At 32.2% G+C, this 23,493-nt stretch overlaps 1 protein-coding gene across 2 annotated transcripts in view; it reads right to left on the reverse strand.

Annotated features, from left to right (window-relative positions):
* The window catches only part of LOC111700846 (igLON family member 5), a 29,772-nt gene that overhangs the window by 3,382 nt on the left and 2,897 nt on the right, over positions 1–23,493 (reverse strand). The window contains exons 1-12 of one of the 2 annotated variants that reach the window (XM_023471915.1): positions 11,145–11,243; positions 9,918–10,040; positions 8,621–8,664; positions 8,336–8,416; positions 7,732–7,827; positions 7,010–7,105; positions 6,847–6,930; positions 6,412–6,452; positions 5,793–5,878; positions 4,291–4,353; positions 3,663–3,715; positions 2,001–2,079 (exon numbers count right to left, since the gene is read on the reverse strand). In XM_023471915.1, the coding sequence (XP_023327683.1) occupies positions 2,001–2,079; positions 3,663–3,715; positions 4,291–4,353; positions 5,793–5,878; positions 6,412–6,452; positions 6,847–6,930; positions 7,010–7,105; positions 7,732–7,827; positions 8,336–8,416; positions 8,621–8,664; positions 9,918–10,023 (829 nt within the window). In that variant the 5' untranslated portion in view covers positions 10,024–10,040; positions 11,145–11,243. Of the gene's footprint in view, positions 1–2,000; positions 2,080–3,662; positions 3,716–4,290; positions 4,354–5,792; positions 5,879–6,411; positions 6,453–6,846; positions 6,931–7,009; positions 7,106–7,731; positions 7,828–8,335; positions 8,417–8,620; positions 8,665–9,917; positions 10,041–11,144; positions 11,244–23,493 lie in introns of those variants that run through there. The other variant, XM_023471907.1, reaches the window with a different exon arrangement.

Here is a 23,493-nt window from a genome sequence, read left to right on the forward strand (position 1 = left end):
CACTGCATTAATCCCCCTCCTCCTCCCTATTTTCAAATCTTTAATGAAATAGTTCCCTGCTAATTAGGACAAGTAAGGGTCAAATAAAAATCATGATATTAGGTATTAATATTAAAGGTTCACGGAACCAGTATTTTTTGCTCGTCAATTACATAGATAAATATTATTGTTATATTTAATATAAAAATAACATTAATAGAGGCTAGAGCGAAGTGAAATTAAAATTGGATTTGGTCGCAACTTATCGTTTCGTTCTTTTTTAAAAGTCTATTCTTATCCTTTCCTCCTTTCCTCCATTCAATTCCCCTTTCCGCCACATTACTTAAATGCTACATTTAATAATAGCATAGTTTTAATACTAAACCTGACTTATTATCATCATTAGTATCACGCGTTTAGGCCATTAACGCGTAATTTATCATAAAAGGTATAAATATATATAATTGTGTGAGAATTTTGTTTATAAACTACTATTTACAATCTATATAGCTTAGAGTTTAATTGATCAGTGGCCGAATTTAAAGAATTTGAGCGGCGTTTTAAAGTTAAGCCGCGGTTTAAAAATGGTTGGTTCCACTTAAAATTGTATCAAATGTTTCAAGATTTAAGCCCGCGCTTAAATTAAACCGGGTTTTGGCGGATTTAAACCGCGGCTTAAATTATTTAAATTCCATCTCTGATATATGTTTAAAGGGAACTGTCGTGTATACAAGTACTATATAAGAGATAAAGGGTCTTATTCAATACTTCCAGAACTTTAAGTTATGATTATTTAAAAATAATTGTCTGTACATTAAAGTGACTGTGCAGACGTAATTTCAAGTGAACCTCCATTTCAAGAGCGACATATACGAATCACAAAGGCATCCTTCAACCCCTTTATTAAGCAACAAAGAGAAAAATACCGGTTTTCTACCTTAAAACGAGTTGAATTCTGATAATTTCATTTCTTTTCTCTGTCGCAAAAATCCGCAATTAAGCTTATAAGAGACCCTACAGTCGGAAATAATGAAATTTTAACTGAAAAGATAAGAATATCTTATTCATCCTTGATAATACTGAGGTTTCAAGAGTACCGTTGAGAATCGTAATTCCACTTAATAAATGAAGGGTTGCTTAAAAGTACGCCCAAAGTCCCTTTAAGGTAGTTTGAGAATTATTTTTTAAACAAATTATTATTAACAAAGTATTTACTCTACTCATAGATATCCAAAAGACATGCTTACCAATATTTATAAAAATTTATAAATATTATCTAAGTAGACCCTGCAGGTGTTGTCTAGATGTAACCTGAACCTTGGTTTACGTGTAATCTAAGCTAGCTGGTTAAACTACACGGATTAACCCTTACAGGGAATCCTTTATATAATTAAGCAGGAAGTACAAGAGGGGTGTTATACATTTTCATTTTTTACTTTTATAAAGAACTGTACGTGACCCTTCATACATGTATGGCTTTGCCTAATTCACAATGGTACCCTTGACATCTTGGTATCTTATCAATAATGTGGAAGCAGTAGAAATGCAGTTTTGTAAAGGGACCACAATAGAAAATAATCAGTTTTAGAAATTATAAACATTGATATCTAATTCATGTTTGATAAGAGAAAGGTTACCGATGAATCGGATATTACCATCTTTGCTTGGAGGGTCACTTGAATATGCGCTCACACTCCCTTTAATTCTTTTTTTTAGCGCCCAATTCTTAGGAGAGTATTTAAATCATAGGCTGCAACTCAAGTAATTCGCGAAAAATCATTCGAAAGACTTGAGACTAAAATAAGGCTCGAGTCTAAACATTTTAGGGAATACAGATGAATCTAATTTCAATTTTGAACGCTAGACTTGAAAATAAAGGATAGACTCCCCAAGACTGGCTCAGTGGTTTATTTATCAACTAAAAAAGTTTATCTAATTTTTGTTCTTATATTTATGATTATTTATTTATGATTATTTATTTATGATTATTTATTTATGATTAATTATATTTGGTTGTTTTCCTTCTCCATATAGTCTAGCAGTTATAGTGACTGTATCTCCTATTTGTGTTGAAGTGTTGCTGATCACTGCAGAGGGGCCCTAAACAAATATTCAAATTTTCATTTTATTCTACTTAAAAAATTTTTAACATTTAAAAAGAGACTAGTAGAAAATGTTATAGATAACGGGGTTAGCTTCTGAATTTGACATCTAGTAGAAAATGTTATAGATAACGGGGTTAGCTTCTGAACTTGACATCTAGTAGAAAATGTATAGATGACGGCGTTAGCTTCTGAACTTGACATCTAGTAGAAAACTTTTAAGATGACGGGTTCAGCTTCTAAACTTGACATCAAGTAGAAAACTTTAAAGATGACGGGTTCAGCTTCTTAACTTGACATCTAGTAGAAAACTTTAAAGTGACGGGTTCAGCTTCTGAACTTGACATCAAGTATAGAAAACTTTAAAGATGACGGGTTCAGCTTCTGAAATTGACATCAAGTATAGAAAACTTTAAAGATGACGGGTTCAGCTTCTGAACTTGACATCTAGTAGAAAACTTTAAAGATGACAGCCTCAGCTTCTGAACTTGACATCTAGTAGAAAACTTTATAGATGACGGGTTCAGCTTCTGAACTTGACATCTAGTAGAAAAATGTATAGATGACGGGTTCAGCTTCTGAACTTGACATCAAGTAGAAAACTTTAAATTTGACAGGTTTAGCTTCTGAACTTGACATCTAGTAGAAAACTTTAAATTTGACGGGTTCAGCTGTTGAACTTGACATCTAGTAGAAAACTTTATAGATGACGGCTTCAGCTGCTGAACTTGACATCTAGTAGAAAACTTTATAGATGACGGCTTCAGCTTCTGAACTTGTCATAAAGTAGAAAACTAAAGATGACGGGTTCAGCTGCTGAAATTGACATCAAGTAGAAAACTTTAAAGATGACGGGTTCAGCTTCTGAACTTGACATCAAGTAGAAAACTTTAAAGATGACGGGTTCAGCTTCTGAACTTGACATCAAATAGAAAACTTTAAAGATGACGGGTTCAGCTGCTGAACTCTACAGCTAAGTCTAGGAAAACTAAACAAAAATTCCCGGTTCTCTTTTTTAATAGATTGGTGACAGTTTTAAGATGTTTGGAATGCCAGTCTATAAACTAATTGGACTGAACAACTATACTTTATATACAACTATACTGTTAACATTGCTAGAAATAGTAATCTTGAATATACAATATTCATTGTATTGATGAGGGGTAATTTAAATTTAGTTAATTAGCATTAAATTGAGTAAAATTTAGAATGCATCCGGAAATAGCAACAGTGTGATTAGTTCAACACAATGCATTTAAAATTCAAAATATTGCTTCAAATATTTAACCATTCATAAAAAACACTAGTATTAGGTATAAATACCAGTATTAGGTATAAAAAAAATTAAATTTTAAATTTCGGAATTAAATATTTTGTCTTAAAAGAATTGAGTCTTTGCACAAAATCAAATGTTCTAATTCCTATATCTTTGCAACCTGATAGTGTAAAACTCAGATTATTTGATCTAACAATATTCAAAGTTTGAAATATCTAATGTCTACGACATTGGGTTGCAAAGACATAGGGATGAGATCATCAGATTTTGTTTCAAAGGGTCAATTCCTTTATTTATGAGTTTACCTTTAAAATGGCTACACTGGGTTTAGGAAGTGCAGTTGCAGTGCAGTTAACTTCTGTAGAGAAAAAAAAACACATTTTTTCTCGCGTTAGTTATTTAGTTAGTTAGTTAGTTAGTTATTTAGTTATTTAGTTAGTTAGTTAGTTAATTAGTAAGTCAGTTAGTTATTTAGTTAGTAAGTTAGTTAGTTAGTTAGTTAGTTAGTTAGTTAGTTAGTTAGTTAGTTAGTTAGTTAGTTAGTTAGTTAGTTAGTTAGTTAGTTAGTTAGTTAGTTAACCCAACCTCCCTCCCAATCAGCGAATATTAAATATTTATCTTCTACCATGATAATATCCTGAATTCCTCAATTAAGTCCCAAACCATGACCAAGAGATAAAAATACATACAAAAATCTGTATTGTTTTCCTAAGGAGAGAGATTATTTCGTTAAAAGCAAGAAACCCTATTCAACAGATTTTATTCCTATTTTATTCTATTCCTTTAGTTTATACCTTATTGTTCATAAATACAACCTTACAACACCCGTAGTGACATAAGTCAAGATTCCCTCTATCTTGAAATCCCCCCCTCCCCTCCCACTCCAATCTGACTCTCTTGTAGCTGTCTCTAGAGGGTTGAAGTGTTTCTTTCCTGTAACAAGTGATGAGTTGTCCATTTCTACAAGTTTAGAGTTGAACATAATTTCTGGACCATCTAAACAAGAAAACTTTAACAAAACTTCAGATACTTACTCAGCTAAAGAAGTTAACATCCAACCCTTTCCGATCAAATATTGGGTTCCAAATATGATGATGATAAGATTATAGAAAGAAGAACATATCTTAATGATTGTTTCTGCAAATTTTTTTAAGGCATCTAATTATTTTACTTTAAATTGCTGAAATTAAAACATGGAATGGAATTTACTTATTTATTCGGATCCATCCTAGAACCGCCGCTCATGACCCCCAACCATGTAATTTGTATGCAACCATGCGAGACTATATATTATTTGAGGGCTAGGTTAGGTTATGACAATTTCTGGGCCGAGCGCTTTTGTTATAACTGGGTAGAGGGGGGGGAGGGCAACGCTGCGGCTAGGAAAGGCTGGGAGGGGCCAAGCGCCGGGGCTAGGACATATTTTTATATGAAGTCTCGCAAAGCTGCAAAAAAAACATTAGTGGGGGAGGAAGTAGGGGGCCAAATAACTTACTCTCTTTTTGTATTCTTTCTATTCAATCAATCGTTTAAGTTTTAGATTTGTAACATTACATTTTCAAGTTCTTAAAGGGAGTGGCCGGCTATGTTGAATGCAGTTGAATGCAGTGTTGTGGAAAACTTCTTTCGGATTCATTTAAGACATATTGAACTTTTTAATGATCTATAAATCCCGAGTTTGAGCGCAAAACTCCTACTTTGGGGGTGGATTCGTTTTCAGAATTAGTTTTTTTTTAAATTAATTTTTTTTCAAATAACGACAACGAAAAATAAAGTTAAAAATTATACAGTAATCTAATTAGATGGTTAGCCGGAACATATTTCTCAAAAAATCAATAAATAAATCAATGCTAAAATCGATTATTTCGTTTTCATTATTATATTGAATTTCTTATTTTCTTTGAATTTATTCGCAGATTTCTCAAATTCTTCAAATGTCGTCTTTTAAATAATAATTCTAGAAAATCTGCGAAAATGCAAAAATCTTTCTGAATAATGAGAAACCAGAATAATGAGAAAATAGAAACTAATAATTGAACAAGATTACTTATTTTCGATGATAAGATTAATTTTAATGTTCCTATACATGACTCCTTGTAGTTTAGTGTAGAACTTTTTTTTACATTTTATGTCGTCGTTATTTAATAATTTAAAAAAGCTAATTCTGAAAACATATCTACCCCCAAAGTAGGAGTTTTGAACGTCGAATTTGCGCTCAAACTCAGGATTTACAGATCTTTAAAAAGTTTTATATGTCTCACATGAATCCGAAAGAAGTTTGCCACAACACTGCATACTCAGTTCACCTACCTTACATAGCCGGTCACTCCCTTTGAACAAAGTATCCGATGTTACAAAAGTTGCAATTAATCCAAACCCCAAATGATTGAATGAATAAATGCATGAAAACAGAAAGCATACAATCAAACCCTTACATTGTACTTGTACAGTAATATTCTCAACTGAAGGTGTTGTACTGAAACCATTCTGAGCTTCGCAGCTGTACACACCACTATCCATCCTTCAGGAAAAAATTGTATTATTTTTATTTTTTGAATATTGAAATTTCTCAGATTTTTTTGTTGGGAAAATTTCAGATTAGTTAAAACAAACAATTATATTTATTAGGTTATTAATCGCCAGGAATTTCTTGCTAATTTACGCTGCCAAGTTTTAAAAATTACATATTTCATCCAAACCTTGCATAGTTTTGGAGAAACAAACATTAAACACATATAAAAAAGAAAAGAATATAAATCCAATTCGTAATGAATTCTTTAAAGGGATTGTAGAAGTAATTTCAAATGACCCTCCATTTATAGAGTGACATGTCCGATTCACAACGGTAACTTTGAAAACTGTATCCGCGGAGATATACTTATTTTTCTAGCTGAACATTGAGTTCCATCTGGAACCATATGATATAAAGCTATACACTAGAATTCTTTTTGGATATTCAGATAAAGAATTATAGGGTATCGTTGTAAATCGGACATGCTACGCAACAACTTGGAGGATTTACTTGAAGTTGCATCTACTGTTTCTTTAATTTACCTATCTATAGAAGACCAGACTAGATGTCTCCCTTCACCAACCTAAACTCAGAAAATCAAATCTTCAGTTAGGTATTTAAGGATTTTAAACTTATCATAAAAAAAACTTGTGGATTTCTATAGCACGAGACGATAAAAATCTATTTCAGTCTAATGAAGAGATACAAAATTTACGGGAACTATTGTGAATCATTTCTGAAACTCTTTAGTTGCAGATTCACTGAGGTTTATGTTGATAATCCCTTTAGAAGGATTAACTAATCCTGTTTTCTCGAATGTGCAAATAATTTTGATGTTTCAAATTTTGCTATTGAATTCAAACAAATATGTTTTAGGTGCTTTTGTTTTGAGAAAGGGACGGATATAATTTAGGTTTATTTTAATTAAGATTCTAATTAAAGTTTAGAAAACAGAGATGAGAGGTTTGATAAGTTTCCTTTATTCCATCTAGTCTCCAGGTAAGGGTAGGTTCAGGAGACCCGGAGAGGACGGAACAAGTAAGTCTTGACTCTACACCCTCCTACAACACAGGAAGGGGAGAATTATAGTTGAAAACAAAAATAAGAATGAAAATTTAAATTGCTTAAAGTTTAACTCACCTTTAGAACAATTTTAGCTCCCTCTTCAATCCTGATTACTGGTTTAACTCTGACAGCTAGTCTGTGAGATATATAGCTGGGTTTAAATGCAGAAACCTAGAAAATAAATATTTAAATTTCAAACTTTCAGTTAACTTCTAAGTTCTCAGGGAGAAGAGGGTAATCATGGTAAATCTATTCTACGGCTTTTCACCATTCAACGAAAAAAAAGTCAAAGTTAAACTACTAGATTTTAGATTAGATTAAGTAGTTTAATCTAACAGGGGGGAATAAAACCCTGCGGCTTGATACAGACCCTGGAACAGAATTTAATGAATTACGGAAAGGTCACTAAAGTACATACATGATACAGCCGTTTCAAATTTTTAAACTCTTTAAAATTTCCTAACTTTGAATCGGTGATTCAAGATTCTAGGTTCCAAGGTCTGCTGGGTTGACCAGACTGTTCACCTGGCAGGTATACAGACCCTGGACTGCTGGGTTGACCAGCCTAATCACCAGCCTGTCATATATATATTAACCTGGCATTTATACAGACCCTGGTCTGCTGGGTTGACCAGCCTAATCACCAGCGTGTTCTATATATATTCACCTGGCAGGTATACAGACCCTGGTCTACCAGGTTTACTAACCTGTTCTAATTAGTCACCTGGCGGGTAGACAGACCATGGTCTGCCAGGTTGACCAGCCTAATCACCAGCGTGTTCTATATATATATTCACCTGACAGGTATACAGACCCTGGTCTGCCGGGTTGACCAGCCTAATCACCAGAGTGTTACCGTCCATTCCCAGTTCTAGCAGATACCTTCCATCCTCCTGCACACGAAATTATAAATCTCAATGATAAATTACTGCACATGACACCCCTATCATTGGAATTAGGGCCAAAACTAAGTCATTTTGTTGCTCACAGATGTCCCTGAGAGTCAGATTATCTATACTTTCATTTAAACTCAGCTTTTCTCTTCGTAACGGTATAACTATTGGGTTGTTAAATATTAGATTGAGTAATCACAAATGCTTTAAGATGATTAAATTGATTGCCTTATTTAGAAATTATTCTGGCCCTGTAAAGGCATCTAAGAGCGGTCATATTGGCTTGGTTGTGTTCCTAATTCCAAGAATCGAGATATTATGCATCTTAAAAAAATGTCTAAAGAAATAAATAAACAACAAATAAATATGTTGATCAAAAATCACAGAGTTTCGAAATAAATCTGAAAAATAATAAATTTTTGGTCAAATTATTGAAATCTAATCATATTTTCTTTTCTCTTCTATTTTCAAATAGTTTCTGTATTTTGAATAAAATATGAATACTTACATTATTAACAATACTGTTTCCTAAAGTAAGAATTTTTTCATCTTTTTTCCACAGAAGAACAAACCCCTGCAGATTATCAACCTGAAATTTTTATAAAGATTTTTAAAATTATTTGTTTGTTTTTCTTTCCTAACTTTATGCACAAGTGTTTTTACAAGGACAGTCTGGTGTTATTTTAATATGTGTAAAGCAAGTAATCAAATACGGCCAAAAATTCAGGAATTTATCTGAAATACATCATCAATGATCAGCCTTAATATTTATTATTAAAATATAAGAGACTACCTTGCAGGGCAGTCGTATCGTCTCACCCTCATTGACAGTTTTATCTAAACAGATAGATAGATAGATAGATAGATAGATAGATAGATTGATAGATAGATAGATAGATAGATAGATAGATAGATAGATAGATTGATAGAAAGATAGATAGATAGATAGATAGATAAATAGATAGATAGATAGAAAGATAGATAGATAGATAAATAGATAGATAGATAAATAGATAGATAGATACATAGAGATAGATAGAGATAGATAGAAAGTAAAATTTGCACAAAAAAGTTTTGTTTTCCCAGATCGGGTTTACAAAATTTGAATGAGTTTGCATGAAACTAAAGACTTGTGTGTATCGTGCACTGTATTATGTACAACAACAATGTACATTCAACATATTGATAAAGGGCTTATTTACAATTATAGACAATGATCTTACAATACAATCTTACAATATGTTACAATATACGGGTACGTCAACATATTATCAAGTTCATTTGTCTAAAGATTGTAAATTGAAAATGAAAGCAAAGGCTAAATGATAAGAGTCTTTGCCACAAAAACTGTTTAATTCCTATATCTCTACAACCCAATGTCGTAGACCTTGGATAGATCAAACTTTGATCGAATTCTGTTGGATCAAATGATCAAAGTTTAAAATATCAAAGATTTACACAATCAGGTTGCAATAATATAGAAATTAGACAATATTATTTTGTGACAAAAAGTTGGATTATGAAAAAGTGCACAGTGCATTTTAAATAGTTTTGGTTCCATGAACCTTTGCAATCTGAAATATGATGACAGAAGTTTAAATCAAAAGAAACGAGGATTAAAGTTCTCAAATCCTTTCACTGCATTAATTCAGGGATTAAAAAGGGGGTGCAAGGATTACGGATCAGGAAGGAACAGCGGATATTGTTTGTGCGGTGGTGGGGGGGAACAGGGGGGATTAGAGGGTAAGGGGGTTACATGCAATACATATGTTTCAAAGGGGTTTTGTTTAATTTTGAATGTTTAATTTATATCTATTACACGTTGAAATTTTAAAAGGCCACGTTTATTGACTTAGTACAAGACAAGATTTAAAACCAGTTACAGTGGGATCTTTAAAACATAAAACATTAAGCAATCTAGGTGAATTTGATGTTGTTTTGGAGAAAATCTAATGTTACCAGTTGCTTGAAAATTGAAATAATAAGTTAAATGGGTTTGTGTAGTTGTACATTGTACAGTGTAAAAGTACAATCACAGTGTTTAATGTTGACAGTTCATAACTTGAATCATAACGGCATTAAAACAGTACCTAATGATGACGTAATGAAGGCTGGTGTTTGTACTGTACCGACTTGATGTACAGCTGATTCCTCAATAGTGTTCAAGTTGTCATACTCGTAGTACATGTCGTCCATAAACTCGTAGCTCAGAACTAAAAGAAAAAATTATCAAAAAAGAAAAGATATATTTTAAAAATAAGCATTTGAGAAAATCGTGAAATTTAGATCATCCTAATAAGATAGATTTGTATCCTTGCAAATATTTGAAAGGACATAAAAGCATAATTTTATGTCTCTCGTCTCATATTTCAATCTGTATTGATGGAAGATTCTTTACTTTTGAACAAGGTTTATAAAACTAAGAATCAAGGGCGCGGACGCAAACACATTTTTACATCTAAACGAAATATAACTTTATTATCTTGATTTTCTCCAAACCAGACTAATTCATCCATATAATTCATCCATATAATTCATCCATATGATTCATCCATATAATTCATCCATATAATTCATCCATATAAATCATCCATATTCATCCATATAATTCATCCATATAATTCATCCATATAAATCATCCATATAATTCATCCATATAATTCATCCATTTAATTCATCCATATATTTCATCCATATAATTCATCCATATGAATTATCCATATATTTCATCCATATAATTCATCCATATAATTCATCCATATAAATCATCCATATAATTCATCCAAATAATTCATCCATATAATTCATCCATATAATTCATCCATATAATTCATCCTTATAATTCATCCATATAATTCATCCATATCATTCATCCATATCATTCATCCATATATTTCATCCATATAATTCATCCATACAATTCATCAATATAATTCATCCATAAATATGTAATATGTTGTATTATATTTAAAGGAACTGTAGACGTTATTTTTTAAGTAACAATACAGAAAAATGTCAGAATTAAACACTTTTCAAGCTAGAAACACGACAATTAATGATCAGATAAAGGAACCCTAGTGAATCAGCCCCCCCTCCCCACAGTCTCTAGAGAGATTTTTGAATTATTGGAATTAGAAATATTATCTTGTAATATTGTGCTGGTATTGTACTATACCAATACACCCGTTGTTGTGGTCTCTTACTCACCACAAATATACTCACATGCATACACACCCCCTCATACACTCAACTCGTACACTTCGAACATGTAAACATTAAACTTTAATAATAGATAAAGAAGATTTTTAGAAAATTACCACTTTTCTAAACTTCAAGTTCTAACATGATTATATTTTAGTATTTAGCTAATATCACTGTGATCATAGCAGGCTAAATTTTTGCATAAAACGTGCTGAGTCGACTGTCCACTGGGTTGTCTAGACTGGACAGTACGACTAAATGCATACACATTACAAAGTACATGCTGTACTGGCTCGGATCCTGCAATATTTAGAGTAGGGTGAGCACTGGAGCAGGGACCAATTGCAGTTTTAGTTCATGATAAACTTTTCTGAACTAGCCTTCAAGTTGCAGTTTAGTTTTGGAAACCATTGCGTGTGATTTATGTTATAATCGAAGCTAAGTGTCGTCAACAAGACACTTCAACTTTATTTCAAGTTTACCATGATTATTTAGGGAAGGAGGGGTAGGGGAAGGGGGGGTAAGACCATATTGGGTGAGTAATTGATAAATTTTAGTTGCTCTTCTAAAACAGGGTTCAACGCTTATCATGAGACAAAACAAAAATATTAGTTTACGCTTCAACATCTATATAATAATATATATATACTTTGCTTGTCTGTTTGTTTGTCTGTTTGTTTCCAATAAACGTCAAAATGGCTGGACCGATCGGGTCCAAATTGTTTGTGGGACCTCGCGTGACCTCATAGAATGTTTATGGAATTTTCAAAAATTTGCCTCTAACAAAATTTTATTCTTTATTCCTTATAAATTTCTATTTCTTCTTAATTTTGTTCTTCTCAGTTCTCTTCTTCATTTTCCTACTTTCAAACTTTCTAATTCCTTTGTTTTTGCAACCTAATGGTGTAAACCTTTCAAGCTTAAATTATTTTATTTATTTTTATACTGATCACCAAATCAGAGATTGTGACAAAGACTTAATTCTTTATATATATTTCTGTACCATGGAATAGATTTATTCTTTTCTTTGTATAAAATATTGAATGCAGGTTTGAAAGCAACTCCCCCCCCCCCTCCGTCGTCCAGATTTTATCTCCATCGTTCAAGTATTCGAGATTTTACCACTAAAAAGAAACCATTGTATACTGAAGTACCTAGTTTAAACCACTTTTAAACCAACTAAACCAGACCAGCTGCATCTTAAATTTATGTTTAAATACTTTCTTATTATAAGTTAGACATTACGAGGTACAGCGTTGCTCAGAAATCATAAGACGATAAATTTACAAAAGTAGGGTTTCAAGGCGATTTCTGCATCTTTTCCTAGTAGCAATTAAAGCTTTTAGATGTTAATTTCAAGCCTTTATTTTTTTATAAACAAGACAAAAAATGCCGATCTAAAAAAATGTATGGAGTTTCAAAAAGCAAACTTCCTGGCAAAATTCTTTAATTTCTACAGGTCACACTCATTCCTTGGGGTCATTCATTGGGGTCAATCCATTGGGTCATTCCCTGGGGTCATTCCTTGGGGTCATTCCTTGGGGTCATCCCTGGGGTCATTCCCTGGGGTCATCCCTGGGGTCATTCCCTGGGGTTATTTCCTGGGGTCAATCCCTTGGATCATTTCCTGGGGTCATTCCCTGGGGTCATTCCCTTTAAGGGTCGTTCCCTGGGATCATTCCCTAGGGTCAATGGAGATACCACAAAAATTAGGCACTACCGGTTCAGCAGTTTTGACGTTTTCGGTTAAAACAACAAACAGACACCCAAACAGAACAAGCCAACAAACAGAAAAGTCAACAAAAAAAGCCATATGTAGATGCAGAGTACACGCCAATAAAGGCTTACGTACATTCCAGTTATCTTCTATTTGACTTTGTATTTCGTGTATTGTGTAAACTTGCATTGATTAATATTAGCTTTTTTCTATAGAATGATACTGTTGTTTATCGATCCAACAGAATGTTCAAAGTTTAAATAGTTTTATCTGAAATTGAAACCATGATTTCAACGAAGTTATGTTTCAAACATTCTATTTTAAATCAAATAGCCTGCAACATGGAAACCTGAAACCTGTCAAACAAAAACCATGAAATAAGATGTCCAAAATACAAACCTTGAAATAGGATGTCCAAATACAAACCTTGAAATAGGATGTCCAAAATACAAACCTTGAAGTAGGATGTCCAAAATTCAAATCTTGAAATAGGATGTCCAAAATATAAACCTTGAAATAGGATGTCCAAAATACAAATTTTGAAATAGGATGTCAAAATACAAACCTTGAAATAGGATGTCCAAAATACAAACCTTGAAATGGGATGTCCAAAATTCAAATCTTGAAATAGGTTGTCCAAAATACAAACCTTAAATAGGATGTCCAAAATACAAACCTTAAATAGAATGTCCAAAATACAAACCTTGAAATAGGATGTCCAAAATACAAACCTTGAAATAGGATGTCCAAAATACAAACCTTGAAATAGGATGTCCAAAATACAAACCTTGAAATAGAATGTCCAAAACTCAAACCTTGAAATAGGTTGTCCAAAATACAAACCTTAAATAGAATGTCTAAAATATAAACCTTAAAAATAGGTTGTCCAAAATACAAACCTTGGAATAGGATGTCCAAAATACAAACCTTGAAATAGGATGTCCAAAATACAAGCATTAAAATAGGAAGTCCAAAATACAAACCTTGAAGTAGGATGTCCAAAATTCAAACCTTGAAATAGGATGTCCAAAATACAAGCATTAAAATAGGTTGTCCAAAATTCAAACCCTGAAAGAGGATATTTCAAACAAAAAAACATAAATATTTCAATACATAAACCCCAAAAACAGAATGTGCCGTAAATTTAAAAAAAAAATAATATTTTAATGATCTTGTTTGCTACTAGACTGCATTTGAAATGTTTAAAACGTTTCTGTTTTAAAAATGTTCTTCTCCAAATATCCGGTTACTTAGTTTTATGTCAAAACCGTAAACTCTATCTTTGTAGATAAAAACTTGTTCCTGCTAAAATATTCTATTTCTGATATTTTCTAAAAATTGATTTCATCAAAGAGTGTTTAATCGATTCAAAAGCGGATTGTTTTTGAATATTAAATCACAATTCTAATAAAATTAGTTCCGTCAGAAAACATTTTAGTTTTGTTTTGTTTTATGATTTTTAGATTGGAGAGCACGCAGTATTTAAACATTCATAAAATATATTTTAGAGAATCTATATAGAATATAGATACATTTAATTATATGTGGTAGAAATAAAAGCAGTAAAATCAGAGATAATATTTGTTATTGTAAATAATCTACTCCTGAAAACCTTTCCATTAATTTTACCAATTTATAAATTAGGAAATAATTAATGAGTTTCATGAAGAGACTAGAATTAAAACTAGACTTAAGTTTTCTTTTACCCACGCTTAAGTACGGTTTGTTCAGGTTTGTATCAGTAACATAAACTTCGGTCTCAGATCAGCTTAGCAGCTTAAGATATATAAACCTAATGAAGACGTCTCGATCTATTAATCTGGTTCTATTTATTATAATCATCATTGTTATCAGTATCATAATTAATTATTATTATTATTATAAATCACTGAAGAAGAACTTGTACAATGATACTTTATAATCAATATATTATCAGGTGGTAAGAGAGGGGTTGATGTACTCCGGGAGGGGGGATGTACCCTTGAGAGGGGGGGAGGTGCTGAAATATTACTCCCCTCTTATTACCTTGATCGCATAGAAGCTATGATGGTTAATGGTTCGAGCAGTAGAAGTTCAAGAGTTTAAAAAAACTATTCTTGGATTAGAAGCACCTTTAAATCAAAATAACCATCCTACCCTTCCACTCAATAATCTTTTATGAACCCCCCCCCCCCNCATAATGGGGATGATGGGAGGGGTCCAGGGAGAGGGAAGGGTGAGGGGTCGATCTTCAATTCCCATGATTTTAAACTTATATAACACACACACACACACAATTCAGAAAAACTTTCACAAACACACGCTTTCAAACACGAACATACGCACAATCTAAACTAGATTTATAAAACCTGGACACGAAGAATAGAATAGAATGGTCGGCATGAAGGATTTTAAAACAATCCTTTCCTGTAATCCATCATAGACTAGGGAAACCACAACCTTAGCAGTTTTTTAATATAGACATTTAAACACAAACCTTCGATCAATAATACATAATCGGAATACTTTATTAAAATGAATCAATCCTATAATATAAAGCTGAGATTTATTTATAAATGCATGTCACACTTTAGTACGTCTTCAACATCCGTAAAGTAATGTTGCATCCTTAAAGTGTGTTCTTTAAAAGTGCGTCCTCAAAGTGCTCCGCCATTGTTCGTCCGAATAAATCTTTTGCAACATGCAGTGAATGTATGATTAGTATGAGGGATAAGTCAAATATTCTCCGATATGTTCAGATATAAACAAATACAAAATTACAAGATAGTTGACGATGAATTAGAGGTCATTTGATACCCAAAAATGTTTCCTAATAAACTAGGATAGTCTTCAGTCCATGTCCTGGATCGGAAATACAGTGTAACAAAAAATCCTTTAGGGTGGCAAACAGGGTTTCCGAAACCATGTTTTATATTTTTTCTATTTAGTTTCCTCTTCTGCTAGGTTTTCTCGTGGTAAATGATTGAACACGCAGCTGGTTAAATGAACCCGAAACTAAAATACAATCACGAATACTTCAAGACAATATTAAATAATTCAACAATAAACTTCTCCTTATTTAATAATCCTAACGAGGGGTTAAAAGTTACTGATACTTTCAACACAGGAACTTATGCAAACTCTGATTTAATTTTTTTATATCTTTGCATTATGTAGTCGTAGAACAAAAAGGTTGATATTTACAGTCAAAACTTTGACGACAAAAAAAAATGTTTTGCCTAAGATCTCGCATGAACCGATATCATAAGTATTCTACAATTGTAACTATATGAATAATAATAACACAACTTTTTAACAATTTTCTCTTTGGCATAAGAGAAAAATATAATATATATATTTTCTCAAGATCTCAAGCTTCTAAATGATCCAGGATAATATCTCACTTACACATGTACAACAAAATAATCAAACATTCGATTTTACATACAATTTCAAAGATTCGGTTTATGAAAATAATATTCATAATTGTCAATACTATGATGAAGATGAGATTAACAAAAAATTTAATAGTATTTCAACAGAGCAGTTTAGTATTTTGTCTTTGAATATCCAATCTCTCCCTGGAAAATTTAATGAGTTTCAAACATTTTTAGCCTCAACCCTGNATATATATATATATATCATATAAGTTATTGCGTTACGAATTCGACATGTACAAGCGTAAATTATTTTTCCGTAAATTCTACCTTGTAAATTGTAAATTGAGATATGAACGCTACACTGTGAATTGTAAATTGAGATATGAATGCTTTCAATTTGTTAAACTATACCTCAGGAATATAATGGTATACTTGACTACCAACTAGTGTTTGCTGTCCAAATAAAATACTAATTGGCCTGGTTATCATAGGCCTTGATATGCCTTCAAACAATGCCTGGAGGGATGAAAAATACACTTCCATAAAATTGATAAACTATATCTAGTCTCTAGACAAAAAAAATCGTGCTAAATTTTTTTTTGAAACTTTAAAAATGGTTCACCCCTGTATACTGAATAGTATAGTTAGTTTAGAAAATTACTCAACTTCTTGCTATTTATTTGCAACCTGGACGATTTGTCTGAGAAAATAATTTGCAATGGTCGAGAGGGCAGTAAGTAAAAAAAAGATGGCTGCCAATCATTCTTTTGAACAGGACTTTTGAACAGGACTATTGAAACGGATTACTAAACAAAACTAATTAAAAGGACTATTTAAGAGGACTATTGGACAGGACAATTGGACTGGACTATTGAACAATTCTGTAGAACAGGACTATTGGACAGGACGATTGGACAGGACTATTGAACAATTCTGTTGAACTGGACTTTTGAACAGCACTAATAGACAGGACTAATGAACAGTACTAGTTAAACATTACTATTAAACAGGACTATTGAATAAAACTATTTGACAGGACTATTAATCCAGACTATTGAACAATAGTATCGAACAATACTACTGGACAGACTATTGAGCCGAACTATTGATCAATACTGTTGAACAAGACTATTGGACAGGACTACTGAAAAGAAATATTGAAGAGGACTTTCAAACAGAAATATAGACAGAACTAATGAGCAGTACTTTTAAAAAAGACCATTAAAAAGAGCTATTAAACAGAACTAATTTAAAAGGAACAGTCCTATGGCACTGTTCATAAAATGGAGGACTAAAAAGAAACCAAAAAGAACCAGGAAGTATCAGAAGAACTAGATTAAAAATGAATTAATCCTAAGAATTGATAAATGAAGTTTTCTTATTCTAATAAATACACAGAATCAATCAGAACCCAAACGCCACCGCGTATTGGGAAAAAAGTGTGACATCAAAAAAAAGATTACTCTTACATTAAAATTTTGTTTTAAAAAAAGTAAACTTCATTTTTATTCCATATCTATCAGTTTATTTATCTTACTCTTAGTCATAAATTATCGTATGTTGAAATTTTTATCAAGAAAGATTAGCTTAAGATATGTGTATATCTAATTCCCTATCGGGCTTTGCATTCTCTTTATCAATGGATATATTGAAATATATCATGTACATTTATCCATGGATATATTGCAATGTATCATGTACATTTATCCATGGATATATTGCAATGTATCATGTACATTTATCAATGGATATATTGCAATGTATCATGTACATTTATCCATGGATATATTGCAATGTATCATGTAATCCCCTCTTTGTCCTTTGTAGAAATATTGTTGCAAAACACGTAGCAATCAGTTGAATATAAGAACAGATTATGTTGGGTCAGGGGAATACATAAGCACATTTAAAGAGACAGTCAATAAATATTAACACATAATTAAAGGGACAGTCCACAAAATATGAGCACATTTAAAGGGACAGTCCATTAAATATGAATACATTTAAAGGGACAGTCAACAACATATGAGCACTTTAAAAGAGACAGTTCACTAAATACTAGCCCATTTAAAGGGACAGTCCACTAAATATCAGCACATTTAAAGGGACAGTCCACTAAATATAAATACATTTGAAGGGAAAGTCCACTAAATATAAATAAATTTAAAGGGACAGTCCACTAAATAAGAGCACATTTACAGGGACAGACCAAAAATATGATGAAAACTTGTTTAAAGGACTTCTAACACTTATTTCAAATCTCATGGGTTTGCTTAGTACATTATTAATACGGTAAAAACTATTTTATTTACGGGTCTTGTTAAGAATGGTCCAGATTAGAAACTGATAATTAGATTAGAAACTGATAATTAGATTAGAAACTGATAATTAGATTAGAAACTGATAATTAGATTAGAAACTGATAATTAGATTTCCAACTCTAAGTTTCCACTCTCTGCTTTTGCAACCTGACGGATGGTTTAAACCTTTGATATTTCAAACTTTGGCTGTTTTATATACAATTGAATTCTTAGCTTGAAAGGTCTACGATACCAGGTTCCAAGGATATAAGAATAAAAATAAGAAAATTCGTATTCCAAGCCAGTCATTAAGGTAGTGAATTTAAGAATAGTCGAAAACGAAAGCACCCTAAGAAGCTTTACATATATATTATATATATACTATAGATCTGTTCGTCTCTATGATTATAAAGATTAACTGGCTGATTTAATGTACAGAATAAACGGTACAAGGTTTAAAAATAACGTTGTAGATACACATTTTAAAACATCCTGCTAACCTTTTTATCTCAAATCTAGAAGAACGGTTAGCCCATTTTTTAATCATATATAAAAAACATATAAACCCTACTGATTCAATTTGCAAATACTTAACTAAAACGTTGCAAAACGATATTTCCATTTTGCATTTAGCAATTGCTGAATTCTCAGGGATAGATTTTGTTTAAACTGAAGCTTGAAATAAGAGCTGGTGTATAGTAGTACAATACTACGGAAGTATAATTGAATATTCTAGTTTTTATATGTTGCTTGAATATCAGATTTCTCTAAACATAAACATAGATTAGATTCAAGCATTTATATCATTTTCAGCGTGAATTAAGGTTTTTTTCCTTGTCCTTTTTAATATGGGAATCTTTGAATGGGAATCTATCTATCTATCTATCTATCTATCTATCTATCTATATATCTATCTATCTATCTATCTATCTATCTATCTATTTGAAGGTACGTGAGTAAACAACCAGACAAATATATCAGGATATAATCCAGTCAAATCATTCTCACAGATTCGCAAAAACTTTTCTTTATTCATCATCATCATCATCATTCTGCTCTATTTTATCATTCTCCATTTTAATCTAAGAATTAGAATCAATAAACCTCAAGGTGTAGGCCCGCGGCACAAAATTACAGGCCAATGGGTGTCTCAGAAAAATAATTAGATTGAACCCCATGAAAATTTCAAATGTCCGCTTGCTGATAGAGTTGATACGTTAGATTTTCGGAACTAATAGATTGTTACTAAATTTCTTTTTTCAACAAGTTTAAAATCATGCATTTATTAATAGCAAAATGATTTTATGTTACTGATTATATTAAAAAAATTGGTTTACTGAAGCGATTTAAAACAAACAGTTTAGTTGTTCTGAACCACCCTGTATTTCTCAGACACCCTATAGTTCCCTGACACCCTGTAGTTCCCTGACACCCTGTGGTTCCCCGACACCCTGTTGTTTGTTGGAAAAAGTTTTATTTCCAATCATGCAATCTGTTTGAACCAATAACTCCCTGGTGGTCTCTGGGGTTGCATCCTTATAAATAATCACTTTTTGCCTTTTCCAATTATTGCCAACATTACTTGACGAAAAAGGAAAAAGAAGATACAACAAAAGAAACTTTGCTTAAATTCTACACTTTTTATTTTAGTTTTGGTGTTATGAAGATAAACCACCCTGTATAAAATCATGATATGAATGGTTAAAGATAAGATCAGACCAAGTCATTTATTTATTTATACACCACGTTTTATTTATATACCAGGCCTCTGATACAGTATACATACTACAATATCATCCTTCCAACATTCTTAGCAAGTAAAAAGTTGAAAATTGCAATCTCTGCTACACCNTTGAAGCCTCCTAAGCCATTCCTTTTCCCTTTTGCACTTTTTAATCATTGCCTCCGTGGTTTGTAATTGAACCTTGGTTTACCAGACCTCCCAAAACGTCTATTGTTAATCTGCCCTCTTTCCATTATACCTCTAAGATCCTAAAGCCATGTTTCTAAACAGGTCTTAAAATATGTTCTACTCTACAAACCATTCTTTGTACAATGTACATAATACAGCTGCTCTTGACCTAATGGCACAAAAGTTTCTGACACAATGACTTATCATAATTTTGGGTGAAAGGGGTTTGCAAAAAAAAGATGATCTACCTTACATTTGAAGCTAGTTATTCAGGGACACCCTGTAGTAGATGCTTCTCTTCATATTATAAATGAGTTGGTTGGTATTAACGGACACTAGGAGGGGGGGGGGCAGGGGGTATTTAGACTCTTGAGGGAGCAGTAGGGGAGGGGGGATATAGAAAGGGAAGGATTTCCTGCACAATGTAAACTTTTTGCATCACGTTGGTTTAGAACCTGACTGGAGTCTAGGATATATATATATATTATAGCCTGGTAAAGAGCGCATTCTTTTTCTTAAGTTTTTAAAATTTGAGAATAAGAAAATTTTTTATTCATTTATGTTTCGAAACAATAATTCTTTTTGACAATGATAAAAACTTAATTCTTAATTATAAAAAATGGTCCTTTAATTATCAAATTGGAATTTCTCTACAATAGCACTAAAAAGTATCTTTTAGTGTCTTAAACTTACAATTATCAATGAAAATTCATTTAAAAGTTTGACTCAATGGTAAACTATATTGATGAAGTCTAAACAAGTTAATTACCTCCTGTATACATAAATACACACTGTTGTTGTTTTACAGGCTTTTATAGTCATTCATTATATTCATGGTTTCTTATATTTTGTATTTACATGCTTGCATCAACTACCGTTACAGTGAGAACCAGAAACATCTGGAATTAGAAGACGACTTTCAGACTCAAGTTATGGCTTTAAATACTGAAACGAACATGAGACATAGACATTGTGCAGTGTAAACAGACCCATTTCAATATATTAAAAATTTACTAACAAATCTATTTGTTTTGTAACAACATCAAATATACACTTGATTTATTTCTTTAATGGCGTCCTCCTATTCCACAATTGTCTGGTTCTCAGAGTAGATATATTTTTAGTTTCTACAATTTTACTTCGATTTATTTTATATTTTCTTATTTCAATCCCTTAATTAAATATTGTTTTAATAGCGTAGAATTTTTTTCTTCAATCTTTTTTTTCTTAATCTTNAGTAGCAATTATGTGTCTTAAAAATATAAAATTATCCTTTCAGATGATGCCCAGTATCCTAAAGCCGGGTTTTACTTGTTGTAATCAAATTTGTGATATACAGTACATATTTTGGGAAAGGGAATACAAGAGGTAATATGACAACTTTTGTATTATTTTAATTGACATTTTTCAAACACTTCTTTCTTGCGATTGCACGTTTTGTTGATACACCATATCTTGACCTGACTTAATCCTGGTCTCACGAACCATATAGTTCAGGATTAGCTTAGGATTACTTCACCCTGAACACTGAACACTGAACATATCTTTACAATAGTCTGCTGAATATCCAGAGATAAGCTCCGTTTTACAGGACATGGTTCACAGATAAACTTTAGTCTGGAGATCTCCTGGTTGTTTAATGTTTATGAGCAGTAAATGGTTCTTGAAATGTTTCTCCGTGACGTGTAAAGTTTTAGACGCCAACAATGTCTCCAACCTGACACAGGATGAGTGCAAAAACTTCCTCGCTTAACCAATGAAGGAACACAAAAAGGTCTCCGATGAAAGGAAGAGGGAACTATAAAAAGTGTTCCAAATGATGATTAGGAAATGGTTTCAGGTTAGGTTGGGATTGGTTTGAGGTAAGCTTGATTTAGTATAGTATTGCTTTAAGATCAGACTATTAAACCTGTGTCTGCAAAAAATCTATCTTCTTCAATCTTAAGATTGGTCATTTTCAATTGTGCAATTTGTGCATTAATGCAGCGGGAGAATAAGTAGGAAATTGTCAAAATACAACAACTTGCAACATAGAAGATACTACCTTGCAAGATATGCATACATGCCATTCTATTAATGAAGAGTTACTTGAAATTATATACATCTTAAGTCCCTTTCTAATTTTCTTAATTTCATTATTATGTCTCTAATTTGTCTTGTTAATTTTGTTGTGTCGTCATCATGAATTTCTTGCTTAATCATTTCCAATAGTAAATAACTTCTACGTCTGGGCATTGATTTTCAAAACGCAATCTCATTCTGATAAACTAATTATCATTAGGTTTATCAGAGATTGAAAAGTTCGTTAGGAACCTTCTCATTTTTTACCCCTAAGTCCCCCANATTTTATTCATTGTGTTGCCCCCCCCCCCGGAACTAAAGTTTTTTCATGGTTTCCGAAAAAAATCAGCTGAAATTTTAAAATCGTTTTAAGTTTGCACTCTTTCGGGAAAGAAACACTTTGTAGCAAACCATTTAAACGCCTGAAGATCTGTTTGCCTATATTTAACTTGAAAACTTGAGAAAACTTTATAATTGGAAATTTTTTCTCAAAACAACATATATTAAAAAAGTAAACCTTCACCCTTTTCTTAAATCTTGAACCGGATTCCTTTCCTAAACCTAGGAAAGTGAACATTCTCCCTGTTCTTAAACCTATGAAAGGGAACGTTCTACCTGTTCTTAAACCTATGAAAGTGAACCCGCTTTGTGTTCTTAATCACTGAAAGTGAACGTTCTCTCTGTTCTTTAACCTATGAAAGTGAACCCGCTTCCTGTTCTGAAACCTATGAAAGTGAACGTTCTCCCTGTTCTGAAACCTATGAAAGTGAACCTGCTTCCTGTTCTGAAACCTATGAAAGTGAAATTTCTCCCTGTTTTTTAACCTATGAAAGTAAACCTTCTCCCTGTTCTTAAACCTAGCTATGAAAGTAAACCTTCTCCCTGTTCTTAAACCTATGAAAGTAAACCTGCTTCCTGTTCTTAAACCAATGAAAGTAAACCTTCTCCCTGTTCTTAAACCTATGAAATTAAACCTTCTCCCTGTTCTTAAACCTAAGAAAGTGAACCTGCTTCCTTTTCTTAAACCTATAATATCTTGATATTAATATTGTCTATGGGGTTCATAGATAAGAACAGAGAGGTTAAGAAAAGGGGTAATGTTTATGAGCAGTAAAT

This window comes from Eurytemora carolleeae, unplaced genomic scaffold, assembly GCF_000591075.1.
Source record: "Eurytemora carolleeae unplaced genomic scaffold, Eaff_2.0 scaffold81, whole genome shotgun sequence".
Classification (NCBI taxonomy): domain Eukaryota; kingdom Metazoa; phylum Arthropoda; class Copepoda; order Calanoida; family Temoridae; genus Eurytemora; species Eurytemora carolleeae.